The sequence below is a fragment of the Squalius cephalus genome (genome assembly GCF_949319135.1).
Source record: "Squalius cephalus genome assembly, chromosome: 16".
NCBI classification, from domain to species: domain Eukaryota; kingdom Metazoa; phylum Chordata; class Actinopteri; order Cypriniformes; family Leuciscidae; genus Squalius; species Squalius cephalus.
This window is the reverse complement of record NC_137137.1, coordinates 19393592-19412736: the sequence shown is the minus strand read 5'-3', so window position 1 is coordinate 19412736 and position 19145 is coordinate 19393592. Positions and strand designations below refer to the sequence as shown.

The window sequence follows — 19145 nt, the reverse complement described above, 5'->3', positions numbered from 1 at the left end:
TCACACAGTCAAGAAGAAACCATACACTACTGTTCAAAAGTTTGGGCTCAGTAGATTTGTTTGTTTGTTATTTGAAAGAAGTCTCTTCTGCTTACGAGGCTGCATTTATTCAACAAAATACAGTAAAAACAGTACTATTGGGAAATATTATTCCCATTTAAAATAACTGTTTTCTATTTGAATGCATATTAAAATGTAATTTATTCCTGTGATGCAAAGCTGAATTTTCAGCATCATTACTTCAGTCCTCAGTGTCACATGATTCTTCAGAAATCATTCTAATATGCTGATTTGGTGCTCTTAATATGATCAATGTTGAAAACTGTTGAGTTGCTTAATGTTTTTTTTGTGGAAACTAAAGAGAACAGCATTTATTTTAATTTGAAATCTTGGTTACACTGCACTGAGTAATAATAATTAACTACATGTACTTACTGTAGGGTTAGGATTAGGGGTTGCTTCAGGGTTAGTTGCATGTAATCATGCATAATTTATAGTTATTACTAACTAGATGTAACATGTTTAACAAGGACACTAAAATAAAGTGTTACCGAAATCTTTTGTAACACCTTTACTGTCACTTTTGACCAAATTAACACATCCTTGCTCAATAAAAACATACATTTCTAAAGTCATATTACATATTTTAAATTACATTTTTTTAAAACATAGCATCAGTCACTTATTACTAAATAAGTAGTAGGAATTATTTTAATTGTAATATTATTATATATTAATTTAATTAAATTTAAATTTAAAAAATGAAATATTAGTTTAAATATGCTATATTAAATATGCTATATATATATGTATATATAAAGTTAGTGCCATTTTTTTCCTTTTCTGTTTCATGAAATTTCTGTAGGGACCCTGTGAATCATAACGCAGGTTGGCCTGTTCTTAAGTTTACATGCTGGATAATTATCCCAATCAAATGTCTGCCTATTGCTAATTAGCTTTACAAATCCACAACAAATATCCCCCATAGCCCCCTTCCATCAAAACGATAAAACACTGAGTCTACGAATACTCTGGAAAATCCCTTTCAGGTTTCATGAGGAACGCATGCTAACGCTAACACAGCAACAGTGTGTTTAATGTCTCAGACTTCACCCTGAGGGTATGTCACCATTCAGATCAAGGCAAGTCAACAACAGTGATGATGGCATTGCGTTCCCTCCCACATGGTTTAGAAAGTGAAACGATAGCAATGGTTTGTTGCTCTATTGAGCGCCTCAGTCTTCACAAAGGCTCAGACGATCCTAAAAACAACCCTCTATGTCAGACTGCATTAAAGACCATATTTGGGGAAAAAGCAGGTCAAGTTTTTCTTCTCTCTCTCTCTCTCTCTCTCTCTCTCTCTCTCTCTCTCTCTCTCTCTCTCTCTCTCTCTCTCTCTCTCTCTCTCTCTCTTGTTTTCTCTTTCTCGTTTTTTTTTTTTCAGGATAGCCTTGAAGTTGGTCTCCCATCAGTCACAAAGCGTGGTTCTATTGACGGGATCCAGGGAGGGTATTGACGGTTCCATAATTTGGGCAGGGAAACACAAAAAAGCCCTGCCTCCCGCTGTGCACAGCATGTCACTGCAGGCAGCGGGAGCTTCACATTTTATTAGCCTGGGAGAGCAGCCCCACTGCAAATAAAACACATTCAGCCAGCCACTGATCTCTGTCACAAAAACAATACCATCATAGCATACCGCTCTCAGCGCTCACTCTTTCTCTCTGCCATACGCGTACATACGGGCACATGCGAATGCTTGGTGTAACTCTTTCTCCCTTTATCAGTCATTCAGTCTTTTGCTTTCCCTTTAGCTCACTCTTGAACGCCACCTCGTTCCAACTTTCTCAACATTTCTCTCTGTCAATCCCCCCCTCCCCCCTTCGCTCTTCATAGTGTCTCTTTCATTCGGTCCCACAGTTGGACACTTCACACTTGGAGGTATAGCAGCTCAATGAACAGGCTACAAATGAGCTGATTCAAAAGAGCTCAACCTAATGAAAAAAAAAAAAAAAACTGATATATTAGATTAGCTCTCCACCTGCTCCATTCTGTGTGCATGTTTCTTTATGCATATTATTATCATTGAGGAACAAGAGCACATTCAAGTTTAAGAAATACTTTGACCTAAAAATGAAAAGGTTTTTAGTATGACTTTCTTTCTTCTGTGGAAATGAGAAATTCTGAATTTTATGCTGGTCCTTTTTTTACTTGTCATTAAAATGAACAGGCACTGAAGCTTTCAACTTCCAACAGAACACAAAATCTTATTAAGCCTTATTATGGTTTTATTTGAGGAATAGCCTGAAATTTAAGTCATTACTCACTGATAATCTTCCCCTCTCGTAAGATATTAACCATTGCGACTAAATCATTGAGTCAGTGTTTGATTTATGCACAAATAATCCAGACTGGTTTTGTGAACTGAATCCACTATTCATTGAAAACATCTGACTCAAAAGAATGATGAGTTAAAGGGTTAGTTCACCCAAAAATGAAAATTCTGTCATTAATTACTCACCCTCATGTAGTTCCAAACCCATAAGACTTTCGTTCATCTTTTGGAACACAAATGAACGACTTTCTGTCCCTCCATTGACAGCTATACGCAACTCAACTACCACTTTGAAGCTTCAAAAAGTTAATTAAGAGATCGTAAAACTAATCCATATATTAAAGGGGTGGTTGAGTATGATTTCACTTTTCTAGTTAGTGTGTAATGTTGCTGTTTGAGCATAAACAACATCTGCAAAGTTACAACGCTCAAAGTTCAAAGCAAAGGGAGAGATTTGCTTTTAAAGAAAAGGACTACAACAAATGGCTGGTAGAGACTACATGACATTCCTCCAGGGTTAGTGACATCACTAACCCTAAAATTTACATAAACCCCGCCCCCGGGAACACGCAGTCCATGTTGAGAAGAGGAAAAGTTGTTGTATAAGAGTACATTTGTGAGTCAGCTCAAACTTTAGCATCTATCTTTTCACATGCAATAGTTCCTATCTCACAACAGTTCCTATACGAGCGATTTATAGATTATCATGACAGAATATGCTAATTGAAGATAGTTAACTCCACATCAGCAACATAAATTCATCAACTAACCATTCAGAGACGTCACATGTTGTCATTTCTTCTTGAGTCTCTCCATCTTTGTCTGACTCCGTTTTAACATTAAAGGCAGAACAGTTTCTGTCACTTTAGTGTGTCTGCGTGAGGTAATAGCAGCTGCTAACACACACGAGCTCTTGAAACCCCGCCCTCTGCAGCAGCTCATTTGCATTTAAAGGGCCAGACACAAAACAATGCGTTTTTGCAAATCCTCAAAAAGTGACAACTTTAACATGCTATATAAAAATATCTGTGGGGTATTTTGTGCTAAACCTTAACACACACACTCTGGGGACATCAGAGACTTATTTTACATCTTGTGAAAAGGGCATTTTACCACCCCTTTAAACTAATCCACATTTTCTGAAGAGACTCGATCACTTGATATGATGAACAGATTGAATTTAGTCTTTTATTCACATATAAACATTCATCAACGCACACATCAGTTGTGGTAAACGGAAGCTCGAGCATGTTCGCTTGATGTGCGAGAGCCAATGAAGTTCATTCTCGTGTTACGCAGAACATTTGAGCTTTAGCAATATGTTTGTTCTCGCGCACCAAACAGGTTCGGTTGAGCTTCTGTTTATGTTCTCTGATCAATGTTTATATGTGAATAAAAGACTAAATTAAATCTGATCATCATATAAAGCGATCAAGTCTCTTAAAAAATTTGGACTAAACCGCTCAATTCACATCGTTTTACAATCTCTTTATGAACTTTTTGAAGCTTCAAAGTGGTAGTTGCGTAGCTCTCAATGGAGGGACAGAAAGCTCTCAGATTTAATCAAAAAGATCTTCATTTGTGTTAGGAAGATGAACGAAAGTCTAACAAGTTTGGAACGCCATGAGAGTGAGTAATTAATTAAAGAATTTTAATTTTTAGATGAACTAACCCTTTAATGAATCAGACATTGTTACTTCTCTCATGAACACAGACACATACTTACAAAAGTGAAGAAAAGCCTCATCATGACCATATCGTTGACGTGTCATTGTCTACCTATGTGAAAAAGTAGTGTAATTCAGATCTTAAAAGTATATTATAAAAAACTGTACTTGCAGATAATATAATATTAGGCTACTGAAGGACAGCTTAACTCCAAGTCCTCCAGAGTCAAAGCCGATTCGAAAGACTGTTCGCCAGCAGCAGCAACTCTTCTTTGTTTTCAAGTAGCAGGGAACCGTCGCAACTCTGTCGTCATTATGTTAAGCCCGCCCCACCTACTCTATACACGATGTGATTGGCCTGACCCAATTTAGGTTTTTACAGCTCCGAAAGTCAACGGAGAGTTGCTAGACTACCCTGGCTCCAAAAGAAATTTTGCTGCCGCTAGGGTGCGTCTAGATTTCTAGGCTAGCACTTAAGTCCTACTTCAGTGAAAACTTTTTTATATATAATTTCAGTAATGATTATTCTTTTTAAAAGTATGCTAAAACTGTTCTTCTTTTTCACACGGGTACTAATGCGATGATACTACAACATACAGACCCCTGCATTCACACACAGACGGCAGGGGTTGCATTTTTACACCACATGGTGTCCTACAGAGGATTACCGGCTGTCTGCGTTACCATGTTTACCGTCGTTTTACTTTTCTAAGAGACAACTGAGCAAACACAAGGCTGAATTGTAAAGGGCAGATTGCCAATATTTATCTTTAAAGTCTTAAACTTAGAAATATGAGTAAAGATTTGTTTCAAACTATGTTGTAAACCCTTGCAAACAGATCTTGTTGCATCAGCATGGGGATAATAAAGAAGTTGTGCAACTTGAAGACTCACTGACAAATATTGACTGCTAACAATCTGGCCTGTGGGTATGAATCAACAAAAACTAAACTGATCTGCTGCACAGAATAAAGATAGATGTGAGTAGTTGTAATGATGTGTGGTATAACACACACACACAATATACACTAAATATCACAGTCCTCTCATGCTAACTCAAAAGGAGTAACATAATTTAAGGTTGAACGGATGGATGGATGGATGGACGGTGCAATTTCAAAAAATGGAAAGTGCTACATTTTCGACATATCCTAATCATTTTGTTAACAGCATGTATTCACTACTTCAATGAGCTCATTGTTTCTGCCTTTAATTAATACATTGTTTAAATGAATACATGGTTAGCTAACTGCATGATTTGTATTTGTACATTTCTGAAATACATAACTTGGACGCAGTCACCTCTGATAACAAATCACTCTAAATTGTAATGTAGACGCATGCATTTTCTGTAACGCTGCTTTTGAAACGATATGTATGTGATATACAAAGCGCTATACAAATAAATGTGTGAACTGAACTGAAAGTATTAAAAACAAAGCAAGCATTCACTGAAAACACACACATACAATGTATTAATAGTGTTCTCCAAAACTCTTCCTCCCTCTCTGCTTTTGTCAACTCTATCCAACTCATTGGAGGTTTGAAATATATTTAAATAAAATCTGCAGATGCCTTTTTTTGTTCCATTACATGGAACTCTCTTTAATCTAGCCGCACTCAAAAAGATATTCAAACATCTTACATAAATTATGCTCTCAGTATTAAAATCAAAGGCCAACGCCACCAGTCCCAGGGCTGTGGGAGAAAACTTTTGATGGACAGAAGGAGAGAAAGACACAAACTTATGATAAGCATATGTCATACATTTTTTTCTGCCTTTCAAAAGATGCCTCACTTTAGGCACCCTATAGGTTTGTACTGCAATACAGTGCAGTATTCTTGATTCACTATATGATCTGGTCTAATAAAAAAATAATTCTCAGTTGTATTGGATAATATAATCGTTCAAACTGAAGTTTGGCTTTTGGGGCCCGCCACTGACAAATGTTATAGTAATCGTTATTGCTTATGGTATTCACTGGGCATGAGGATGAAAATGATTTAATTTTAGTGTGGTGTTTTTTTTGTCCAATATTTAAAATCGAAGAGAAAAGTCTATACATCAGTGTTCATATTAGGATATTTAGTTGTAGATTTTCAATAGGGGCACATTATTTATGCTTCAAACTGGCTGTAACTTAACGTATTGTCAAGTCATGTCAAATTCTCATCTCCCACTTGTGTATCTTAATTAAGATAAAACAAGTTTACAACGATCATTATTTTGTTAGTAATACATTAAAAACATCTGCATTCAAGATAATAATCATATTCGTTGAGATACATACTGTTCAAAGGTGTGGGGTCAGAAACAAAAAAGAAACGAAACGAAAAGAAAAAGAAATGAATACTTTTATTTATTAAGGATGCACTAAATTGATCAAAGGCGTCAGTAAAGTGACATTTATTATGTTATAAAAGATTCCTATTTGAACTTTCTATACATCAAAGAATCCTGATGAAAATGTTAAGCTGCGCAACTGTTACATATCCTCTACATTAATAATAATAAGAAATGTTTCTTGAACACCAAATCAGCATATTAGACTGATTTCTGAAGGATCATTGTGACTCTGAATACTGGGGTATTGATGCTGAGAATTCAGCTTTGACAACACAGGAATAAATTACATTTTAAAATATGAAAACAGCTATTTTAATTTGTAATAATATTTCATTCCTGTTTTTATTATATTTGTAATCAAATAATTGCAGCCTTGGTGAGCATAAGAGACTTCTTACAAAAACATACCTACCAACTCCAAAGCTTTGCAAATGTGACCAATAACTTATTACAACAAAATATAATGAGAAATAATAGGTTAATATGTCACTAAATGTTTGATTGTCATTGTTCGTTTGACTGTATAAACAAGACTCAGTTTGTCTGAAGATCTTTAACAGTTTCAGGCATCATTCTCTTAATGCTGAGATCTCACAGTCTCTAGCTCAATGTCCACCTTGTGGAGACCCCTGGAAACTCAGGCTTAAAGTCAATCTTAAAATGTGTGACAATCTCTATGTCAGACGAGCAGTATAGGTTGAAGAGGGGAAAAAACATAAATAAAACTTACATAAATGTTTATATGAAATATTAAAAACAATATATATACTGATAAAGTTGAATCTGTCTGCAACATACTAAAGTCCTCTAATGTCCTTTTCACTACCCAGATGAGCAGACTGATATATGGCATTGCTATGGATGATGGGGAATATTAGGATATATCATTCATGTGTCAAACATGCATCACATATTCTCAAAATATACATGTGTGTGTAAAGTGATATACGTTTCATTACAGTATATTAATGTCTAATGAACAGGTAGTTGCCTTTCACCTGTGTGCTCTGCCTTGGGGAAAAAATATATAGCAACATATTTTTTTGACTGTCGTGGTGAATCATAAGTGTGATTTCTGTCATTGCGGATCACTTGAATATTGTAGCATTTTGAAATTATGATACAAAAAAATCGAATTCCTCCTAAAAACATGATGAATTACATAAATGTCTGTGTGTCTGTGCAGATGTAGAGATAAAGGAGCCCATCATCGGTCCATCAGTGTTACACTGACACACTAACAATGCCATATTTGTAGTTGTGTTGAGTCGCACAGATCCAAGGCAAATTTGCATTGCAAAATCTATGTCGAACCCATCTTCCTCGAATTTACATTTAGATAAAGTAAAAATATATTTTATTACTACTCATCTTTCAGTAGTTGTTCATTTATTGTGCTTTAAAACAAATGTTATTGAAATGTATTGATTAATACTGTTTTATGTGGATACATTTATACACTCTACTACAAGATGCAAAAAGAATCAAAAAGTCTGGTTTCAAAACTATATCTTTATTATCACAATACATAGAGCAATAATCTGTTTGCGTTAGCTTCATCTTTGTTCAAATGAAACATAACTTTTTTTGTTAAAACAAACATATTTGCATTGACAAAATAAAAGAGACTAAGCCGTCCGCAGAAACTTTCCCCAGGAACTATAGGAACTTTGGTGTGGTACTCGGTGTGTTTTGACCACAGGAAGCAGGGTCTAAATGAAGTTCCGGGTTAAAGTTTCCCCTGGCACGGTAGAAACTTCAGGAACTTTCGGGGGTGGGACATGGGCACTGAACGCAGCATTTCATTTTAACCACCATTTTTGAGAATCTGATGCGGTGCGTGCAGTCCTATGTCATCGGACTAATTTGCCTAATCTTCACGGTAATTTAAACCGTGGTGGAAACCAACAGAAAGCGAAGGGTAATTTCGGTAATTTCCACCAAAATTAACTGGAATTTTTTTTTTTTTTTCCCCAGACCTGTTGCTTTCTGTGTTCTGTGATTAGGCAAATTAGTCCGGTGATGATGCAGTCCCAGATGTTATGGTCTACTGTTGTTCAGTGCCGTCCATTGTTTGCAGTGGAAGTAAACAAACTGGAAGTCTGTAAAAGCCTGTAGACAACAACAAAATGACACATTTCCAACATCTCAATTGATAATGATAGGGAAGATGATTTTTCATCACACCACCAGCCCACCACCAAATTGGTCTTCATTATGAATACCAACCTGTGTGTTTTCTTTTATGGTAGATCAGTCCTCCGGCTGCCATCACGACCCCCATCACCAGCCCGACAGACCCAAGAATTATCTTAGACCTCTCAGACTCGGATAGCGAAGGATCTGTAAAGTGAATGAAAATTCTGTTTAAATTGTCCAGTGAGGCAACAATCTGATTCTTAACACTAAATTAATCATAACTCTGTTCTTACCCCAGTGATAGACCATGGGTGTATGAGAGCTGGCGTGCTCCACCACACAGGAGATCTTCTCTCCAGGTTTGGGAAAGTATTCCAGGTGGGAGTGAATCTGGTAGTACCAGTCTCCATCAGCCAGCTCTTCAGTGGAGGTCACATCAGCTGCCACCGCTTCATCATCTCTCATCCACGTCAGTTTGATGGGTTTGGGGTAGAAGTCATAGGCACTGCACACCAGAACAGCTTTCTGATTCCCAATAGCTTCCTTGTCTGACCGGATAATGACTTCTGGTTGCACTGTAAAATTGGACCGAGTTGGACATGAATTCTTATTTATGTCAAATACCAAAATATAAGGTTTTGGAACCAATAATAAAATAATATCTTACATCTTTAATTTAAGTATGTGTTCTGAATAAGAAGAAAATATCTTTCACCTGCCAACCCTGCATTAGGGACAATTATCTTTCCAACTTCTTTGCATTGGTTCAGCACAAATTTTGATTGAGTAAGTAAAATCTTGTTTCTATTGTAGTCCTCTGCCCATTTCTTTCCAAATTCAGTATAACCAATAACCATATCCTCAGTGCTGTTGTATCTCAGATATTCTATCATGTTGTAGGTGACCGAGAAGATAAATTCAACGTTTTGTTGATAGTCAAGTCGACAGCGAATTTGGACATATCCGTAATTTCCATGAACTGAAACAGAAAAGAAAAAAAGCAAAGAAAATAACAGACATAAAATACAAAGATTAGCTAATAAAAATAAACAAACTGTATGAAAATAGGGCACAATGTTTCAATTTTCATAAAAAAGATATTAAAAACAACGTTGTCAGAAAGAGTCATAATGAAGTCCGAACCTTTGAATATTGCAGTAGCTGGGGAAATTAATCAGGAATGACATAAATGTTAAATTTGACATTTGTTTATAGTTGTGTTAATGCAATATGATCATTGATGATGATTTTAGACAAAAAAAAAAAATGCTGCAATATTTCATTTTGAGAGCTTAGGAGAAATTTGGTAAATGAATTATAAATCAACAATCATAATAATAATAATAATAACATTTAATCTTACCCGTTTCAAATAAAGCAGACAAAAACACGGTCAAATGTGCCACAAGGCTGTACTGCATTTTTGAAGTCATCCCGCTGTGTGCACTGTGTCTTTGAATACAGTGTGTTGCATGGATCTAGAAGAAGCGAAACTAGTTCTCATATTTCACTGTATATATTTAGATTAGATTTCTCTTGCAAAATGTTAACCCCACTGATTTGGATTAACAACTCTGTGCAAAGATTCTTCTTTCAGAATTCTCCACTTTAATGTATCTGAAACTCTTGCTAAGACATCTTTGTTTTTTTACTCCACAAAGTTACCATCTAAAACCCATTTGATTGAAACATTTTAACTTTGTCAATTCAATAAGAAAGTTCTAAAAAAAATAGCCAAACATTTTGGTATACATTACAAATACAGGATTTACAAGTAGGATTGCATATGGTTTGTAAGTAGTCTTGTGGACCAAGAACAATATAAATGTGACAGATGCAGATATTATCCTAACAAAGATGGGACACTGAATTTTGTGGCCAGCATAATGTGACTCTTCTCAGATGGTGTGTGTTGTGTTCATTTAATAAACACACTGAAAATAAAATGTACAAACTGGCGTGTAGCATTTATTCCCTAAACACTCCCCTTCTATTGTTCGACCTCTATATAGTCATCTGTATATTTTATACTGCTGCCATCTATAGAACAATAATAGGAATAACAACTGATCACCACAGTGTGAAGAAGGTTTGGCAGGTTAGCATCAGAAGTTAGTCCTGCAGGCTTAGTTGTGTATTCCTCCAAATAATATTTCTAAATTAATTTATTGTATTTATATTTCCAAATAGATTATTGACTTTATATAATATTTATGGTGTCAGGTTGGTTGTGACACTTTTTCCAAGTCATCTCAACGGTAAAAAGTGTGCCAATCACCCAGAATTCCCCCCTATATGTTATGATCCAACTGTAACAATGCTTTTAAATACTTCTTTATTTTTATTTATTTTTTATTTCCTCGTTTTTGCTTTTTGTTTTTGTGCAAAGAATACATACTTCTGCATGCATTACAGAGATCAGGAATTTATTCTGCCAAACTTCCTCAGGCTTAGTATAAACTCGACCATTCTATTGTGTCTATCAGTCTTAATATCAAAACTCACTGTCATATATCTGGCATATATTTGTAAATTCAAACGAAACCAAAAAACCATTACCATTGTCGTCATCTTGCTGGTAAAACATTGTTGCAAATATTGCAAATTCATAATCTGCAAAATAAGATAAAATTGTGCTGAAATATTCAATGTTTTGTTATGCCCGTTTCACACCAGTGCGTATGCGGTGCGTGTTTCGGTGCGTATGCGGTGCAGGAGCAGCACGTTCTATAGTGCTTTCTTTCACATATGCTGCGTTTGCAGTGCGTAACTGATCCGCGGCTGTACCACAAAAACTTACTTACTATTTTTATTTCAAATCCAGAAGTTATGCAGCAACTTTTATTAAAAAAAAAGTTTTGTCAGCATTGCGAATTCTCTTTGTACACATATACACTCTTTAATGGACGTATGCATGTTTAAACACAATTTAAACAACGTAGGCCTATTATTCCATGCATTTCTTATAAGTTGCTCAAGCAAGTGGTCAAATATTTAACCATGTAATATAATGCATTATATTAAAATCGCAAACATTTTAAATTAAAACTTAAAATTGACAAAAACAGCTGACTCTCATGCCTTTTCTTTTGCATTTAAAATTTTACTTGTTTTTCCACCTCCACGAATGAGACAAGAGTTGTTCATTATGTCGCCTTGTTAAGGTAAATTGTAGTTCCCTTTCGTTGTCACTCCGAGTTACGTCGGATGACGACGAATGGGGTTTCGCTTAGAAATCCTATCACCTTCGAGTATATAAAACGAGCCAATGGCAAAGAAATGCCATGGGTCTGCGGAATTTGCATAGCGTAACTCCGCCCCACCCTGGGGGTATATAAGGAAGTGCGCTGGCAACATGCAGATATGTTTTCGCTTCGGAGCCAAGTTGATGTACTTCACTCCACAGCCAATCCTGAGATTCATCTCTTCATTCTCTTCGAGACGAGCCTCTCTCCAAGTGTTGGTGTGACAGCGAGTTCCAGCGAGTGCACATTCCCTGCTTATCTGTGCAGTGATTTGCCAGTGTGTGTGTGTTCTCTCCCTGGTCGCTTCAGCATTTGTGGAGAAATCTCCTTTCTAAAAGAGCTTGCACGCGGCACGTCTTTTTAAAGATGCCTCGCCCGTGCACTTCTGGTTGCGGTCTTCTCATTTCTGACTCTGATGGGCACAATCGCTGTCTTGTGTGTCTGGGTGTAGAGCACGCTAAGGCAGCGTTTGTGGATGAGTCATGTTCCCATTGCGGGAACATGCCCATCGCACGGTTGCGGTCGAGACTCAATGACCTTCATGGTAGAGTCCCCTCATCCGCACCCCGATCTACTGGCTCCACGAGAGCTGGTACTTCGGCTGGCGGCCAGGGTGACCTGAGGGTTACGGTGTGGAACAAAGCGCCGACAATTCCACGCTCCACACCGTCCTCTAGCGCCGTGCAACCCGCGAGCGCTTTGAATGAACCCGCAGTACAGTCCTCTGACTTGCCGCGGGTCTCATTCGGCGCTCCAGAGGAAGATGTGATGTCGATCGCTGCATCACAAGGTGGGCAAGAGTCCTTGGGAAGTGAGGATTCGGCTGTGCTGCCACCTTCGGGTGTGCCAGCATTGCCCGAGTCTGATCCCGAGATGACTGCCATGCTTTCCCGGGCAGCCGCGGCCATCGAACTTGAGTGGTCCCCGCCACCTGGTCCGGTGCGCTCGCGGCTGGACGATTGGTTTTTGGGTGCCGCCGCTGATCCTCGTCAGCGCGCGACCCCAATGCCTTTCTTCCCGGATGTGCATGAGGAGGTCACGAGGTCCTGGAAGGCACCATTGTCTTCCCGTGATCGCTCGGGCGACCTCCTCCGCCTTGCCTCCTCTCGATCAGGCGGCCGCCAAAGGGTACACTGGGGTTCCCCAGGTTGAACGCTCTGTTGCGATGCAACTGTGTCCTCAGAGTGCTTCTTCCCGCGGTGACCCAAAGCACCCCTCCAAAGCCTGTAGGTTCTCCTCCACCCTTGTGGCGAAAGCCTATAGAGCTGCGGGGCTGGCGACCTCCTCACTGCATGCGTGCCGCCACCGACCTTGCTCTCCGAGCGACGAAGGTGACCGCACACTCCCTGGGTCAGGTGATGTCCACTTGCGTGGTCCAGGAGAGACATCTGTGGCTCAACCTGGCCGATATGCGTGAGGCCGAGCGAACCCGGTTCCTCGACACTCCCATATCCCAGGCTGGCCTCTTCGGTTAGGGGCAAGGTTGAGGACTTTGCCCAGCAGTTCTCGACCGGCCAGAAGCAGACTGAGGCTCTCAAACACGTCCTGCCCCGACGGCCCGCTGCTGCCTCCACCCAGCCGTCGGCACAGGTTCCTCAGTCTGCTCGCCGCCGAGGGCGCCCTCCTACGGCTCCCGCCCCTCCCGCACGGCCCCAGCAGAAGCCTCCATCCGGGTCGCATCGTGGAGGACGTCGTAGGAAGGCGCCACAGCCCTCTCCCGCCCCGAGCCCCGCTAAACGCCAGGCCAAGCGGCGCTCCTGAGACGGGCTGCTCGGAGATGGCGTTGAGTTCTTCCCAGGAGACGTTAGCAGGGCCGCTCCTTCCCCCGGTGGAGGGCCGGGGGAGAATCCTTGGTTTTCCCCACCCCGCTGCTCGTCCCACGACGGGCAGCACCCTAATGTGATTAAAGAAAGAACTCACTTCCCCATCTCTGAGCACACAGAGTGTCCAGATGACAGTGCGCGCCGCTCACGAGCCTCGCCACTCTCGTCCCCCTCTGTCGCCAGTTCCCTGCCAGAGCACGCCCCCGTGGGACGCTGGTCCTCCCCTGGCCTCCTCTGGCAGGACGCGGCTAATGACCGTGCCCCCGCACCGGGCCGCTATGCCACCCACGCCTGGGCCGGTCATTCCGCCTCGCTGCACCACCGAGGGTACGTCTGTGGTCCGCATGACCCCGCTGGTACAGTTCCTGGAAGCCTGGTTAGAGCATCCCAGGCTGTCCCGCTGGGTCGCGAGGACCATCAGGCTCGGCTACGCGATTCAGTTCGTGCGGTCTCCTCCCCGCTTCAGGGGAGTCCGCTTCACTTTGGTCGGTGGCAATGCCCCGGTTATGAGAGCGGAGGTCGCTACCTTACTGGCGAAGGGTGCGATCGAGACTGTCCCTCCAGCCGAAATGAGGTCCGGCTTTTACAGCCCCTACTTCATTGTACCGAAGAAATCCGGTGGGTTACGACCAATCCTCGACTTGCGCGTCTTGAACCGCTCCCTTCACAGGATGCCGTTCAAGATGCTCACGGCCAAACGCATTTTCGAGTGCATACGGCCGCAGGATTGGTTTGCAGCGATCGACCTGAAGGACGCCTACTTCCATGTCTCCATTCTTCCTCGACACAGACTGTTTCTACGGTTCGCTTTCGAGGGGCAGGCATACCAGTACGCGGTTCTCCCTTTCGGGCTAGCCCTGTCTCCTCGCGTCTTCATGAAGGTCGTCGAGGCAGCCCTTGTTCCCCTTCGGGAACACGGGGTTCGCATCCTGAACTATCTCGACGACTGGCTGATCCTAGCTCACTCTCGAGACCAGGTTTGCGAACACAGGGACCTAGTGCTCCGGCACCTAGCTCGTCTGGGCCTTCGGGTCAACTGGGAGAAGAGCAAACTCTGCCCCGTGCAGAGGATCTCTTTTCTCGGTATGGAGATCGACTCGGTCGCCATGTGCGCGCAGCTTACGAGCGAGCGCGTGCAGTCACTGCTGACTTGCCTTCGTCAGTTCGAGGGCAAGAGTGTGGTTCCACTGAAACTATTTCAGAGGCTCCTGGGGCATATGGCATCCGCAGCCGCAGTCACGCTGCTCGGGTTGCTTCATATGAGACCACTTCAGCTTTGGCTTCGCGATCGAGTCCCGAGGTGGGCATGGCATCACGGCACGCTCCGAGTCCCAGTGACTCCGACCTGCCGTCAGACCTTCACCCCGTGGTCGAACCTCAGTTTTCTTCGGGCCGGAGTGCCCTTGGAACGAGTTTCCAGGCATGTTGTTGTATCAACAGATGCCTCCACCACGGGCTGGGGCGCCATGTGCAATGGACATGCTGCCGCGGGCTCCTGGACAGGACCCCAGCGCCTTTGGCATGTCAATTGCCTCGAGTTGTTGGCTGTACGTCTTGCCCTGCACTGCTTCCATGCGTTGCTCAGGGGTCAACACGTACTGGTCCGATCGGACAATACCGCGACTGTAGCGTACATCAACCGTCAAGGTGGTCTGCGCTCCCGCCATATGTCACAACTCGCCCGCCATATGGAGTCAGAAGCATCTGAGGTCGCTTCGAGCCATTTATATCCCGGGAGACCTGAACCAGGCGGCCGACGAGCTGTCTCGGCTTCGGCCTCTCGCTGGAGATTGGCGAGTCCATCCCCAGACGGTTCAGCTGATTTGGGATCAGTTCGGGGACGCACAGACCTGTTTGCCTCCCACGACTCGTCCCACTGCGGCCTGTTTTATTCCCTGACCGAGGGCACGCTCGGCACGGATGCACTGGCGCACAGCTGGCCGCGGGGCCTCCGCAAGTATGCGTTTCCCCCAGTGAGCCTTCTTACGCAGACTTTGCGCAAGATCAGGGAGGACGAGGAGCAGGTAATTTTGGTCGCCCCGTATTGGCCCAACCGCACCTGGTTCTCAGAACTAGTACTCCTCGCGACAGCACCTCCCTGGCCAATTCCTCTGAGGAAGGACCTGCTTTCTCAGGGACGGGGCACCTTATGGCACCCTCGTCCCGATCTTTGGAACCTCCACGTGTGGCTCCTGGATGGGACGAGGCAGGTTTGAGTACCCTACCACCAGCGGTGGTGGCTACCATCACTTCCACTAGAGCATCGTCCACGAGACATGCCTATGCGTTGAAGTGGAACCTCTTCGTCAACTGGTGTTCTTCTAAAAATCTAGAACCCACGAAATGCCCCATCAGTGTCGTGCTTTCCTTCCTGCAAGAAGGGTTAGAGCGAAGGCTGTCTCCCTCCACCCTGAAAGTGTATGTTGCCGCCATTGCCGCACATCACGACGCAGTTGATGGTAAGTCCTTAGGAAAGCACGACCTGATCGTCAGGTTCCTGAGGGGAGCCAGGAGACTGAATCCTCCTCATTGAAAGGGACGAAAGGGAACTTTCAACGAAAGGGAACGTCTCGGTTACGTATGTAACCCTCGTTCCCTGAGTAGGGAACGGAGACGTTACGTCTCCCTGCCACTTCCGCTGTACCGCTGGAACGCCTGAGTTCAGTCTCGGCTCCTCAGCGAAGACATATCTGCATGTTGCCAGCGCACTTCCTTATATACCTCCAGGGTGGGGCGGAGTTACGCTATGCAAATTCCGCAGACCCATGGCATTTCTTTGCCATTGGCTCGTTTTATATACTCGAAGGTGATAGGATTTCTAAGCGAAACCCCATTCGTCATCATCCGACGTAACGTCTCCGTTCCCTACTCAGGGAACGAGGGTTACATACGTAACCGAGACGTTTTCCTCACTTTACTCCATTCTTAAAGTAAAAAGATGACTGTGAAAAAAGTAGTATTTAATTAAATACATTTATGGTGAGATTACTACATTTTATTTAATTAAACGCATTTATGGTGAAATTTATACATTTTCAGGTCAATCTGTGTTCATTTTGACCACGAAACATGTGCTGTCACTTTAATTCAGCGCGTACAGCACAGCAAAAATAGACTCGGTGCGGAAACGATTGCTGCACTGCTGTATACGCACCGCAACTGGAACGGATCGACAGACTGCAACCGCGTGCAGTGTGAAACAAGCGTTAGCCTGGATGCCAGCCGAACTTAGCCCCGCCCACAACATTTGAGGTCAGGAAGTTCGGTCTGGACTTGATCTGTTGTGGAGCAACTATGCTCGAACCAGAGCTGTTTGGACCAATATACGCCACTTACTCCGTTGCTCTGATTGGTTGTAGGTCTATCCAATTGAGTGCAGAGGAATCTTCTTTCCTGGTACGGTTGAAACCAAACTCGTCCCATAATCACAGCCCAATGGAGCAGTATCAGACTCATATTCTGACTAGAATCTGAGTATGACGATGTCAGGCCAATGGTTTGTTATGCAACGCACACAATTCTGTCAGTTAAGCCTTGAGATAAAATTGCAATAGTAACCAGCAACCCAATGAGTCACTTGAATTTCACTTTTTAAATATAAAATAGGAATTACAAATGTTTCATTTCTTATATATGTTTATATTTAGGATACCTAAAATCAGATGATGATAAAACATCATTATATATATATATACTTTATATATATACCTGTATATATGAGAACTGGCGTGCTCCACCACACAGGAGATCTTCTCTCCAGGTTTGGGAAAGTATTCCAGGTGAGAGTGAATCTGGTAGTACCAGTCTCCATCAGCCAGCTTCTCAGTGGACGTCACATCAGCTGCCACCGCTTCATCATCTCTCATCCACGTCAGTTTGATGGGTTTGGGGTAGAAGTCATAGATAGGCACTGCAGATCAACATGGCTGGACTTTTACCACTGGCCTGCCTTACTGACCTGACGATGACTTCTGGTTTTACTGTAGACATGATGAGGTTAATTTTATGTTTTGATTCATGTGTGGTTTTAAAACGTTTTTAGTGTTCAATGCATCTCACCTGTTTTTACAGCAAGTAAAAATATATAAAAAAAATATAATAAATATGTAATATAGTACACATATTTAGCAAAATACTCTATATAGCTCTTTTTTTCTAGCCAACTAATGTGCTATAGCCTATATTATGGTCATCAAATGGCTTTCCTGAGGTAAATGTTATGTGACATAATTGTTCTCCAGCTGTTTTATTGACCCTTTCCGCGGTTGAAAAACACTGATTGATCGATATTATGTATGATGAATATACATTTCGGTAAGTTGTACTGTTTCTTTTAACATTGTTCATTCGTGTTTATTTACTATTAGCTAGTAGAGATGATCGGTTCACGTGCCGCTAGGGATCTGTCACGTCACATTTACAAACACCAAAACGGTATTTATTGTTTGAATTTCGTAATAAAATTGACAGAATCTGAGAGCTGAGATTTTTTTTATATTATAACTAACCTGCTCTGTCTAGTCTGTCGGGTCTTCGTGTCCTCTTTGCTTCGCGATTTTTCTGTGCGTGAGAAAATGGATGTGTGGCGTGAGAGCGTGTGAAAAGTGTCAATTGCGTGTGTCTCACGGTGAATGCGTGAGAGTTGGCAGCTCTCTTCAATGGCTGTGCGAAGTTGCTGGATATTGGCAGGACCTGGAAAACGCTGTCGTATACGCCGATCCAGAGCATCCCAAACACATTCATTCATGCTGACTGCAGGAATGTCCACCAGAGCTGTTGCCTGTGAATTGAATGTTCATTTCTCTACCATAAGCCGTCTCCAAAGGCGTTTCAGAGAATTTTGCATTACATCCAACCGGCCTCACAACTGCAGACCACGTGTAACCACACCAGCCCAGGACCTCCACATCCAGCATCTTCACCTCCAAGATTGTCTGAGACCAGCCACCCGGACAGCTGCTGCAACAATCGGTTTGCATAACCAAAGAATTTCTGCACAAACTGTCAGAAACCGTCTCAGGGAAGCTCATCTGCATGCTCGTCGTCCTCATCAGGGTTTCAACCTGACTGCAGTTCGTCGTCGTAACCGACTTGAGTGGGCAAATGCTCACATTCGATGGCATCTGGCACTTTGGAGAGGTGTTCTCCTCACAGATGAATCCCGGTTTTCAATGTACAGGTCAGATGGCAGACAGCGTTTATGGTGTCGTGTGGGTGAGCGGTTTGCTGATGTCAACATTGTGGATCGAGTGGCCCATGGTGGCGGTGGGGTTATACTGTCTATGGGCAGGCGTATGTTATGGACAACGAACACGTGCATTTTATTTATGGCTTTCTGAATGCACAGAGATACCGTGATGAGATCCTGAGACCCATTGTTGTGCCATTCATCCACGACCATCACCTCATGTTGCAGCATGATAATACATGGATAATGTTGCAAGGATCTGTACACAATTCCTGGAAGCTGAAAACATCCCAGTTCTTGCATGGCCACATACTCACCGGACATGTCACCCATTGAGCATGTTTGGGATGCTCTGGACTGGGGTATACGACAGCGTGTTCCAGGTCCTGCCAATATCCAGCAAC

General features: G+C 42.4%; 2 protein-coding genes across 2 annotated transcripts in view; both read right to left on the bottom strand.

Annotated features, from left to right (window-relative positions):
* Window positions 1-19145, bottom strand: part of stx2b (syntaxin 2b) — a 182126-nt gene that overhangs the window by 88322 nt on the left and 74659 nt on the right. The window lies entirely within an intron of this gene.
* LOC307174129 (rano class II histocompatibility antigen, A beta chain-like) lies at window positions 7840-10421 on the bottom strand. Its single transcript, XM_079897828.1, has 5 exons — window positions 9849-10421; window positions 9201-9464; window positions 8779-9060; window positions 8576-8689; window positions 7840-8458 (listed from the first exon to the last, which is right to left on the bottom strand). Exons 1-5 carry the CDS (start codon window positions 9916-9918, stop codon window positions 8394-8396), a joined length of 795 nt encoding a protein of 264 aa, XP_079753954.1. The 5' UTR covers window positions 9919-10421; the 3' UTR covers window positions 7840-8393.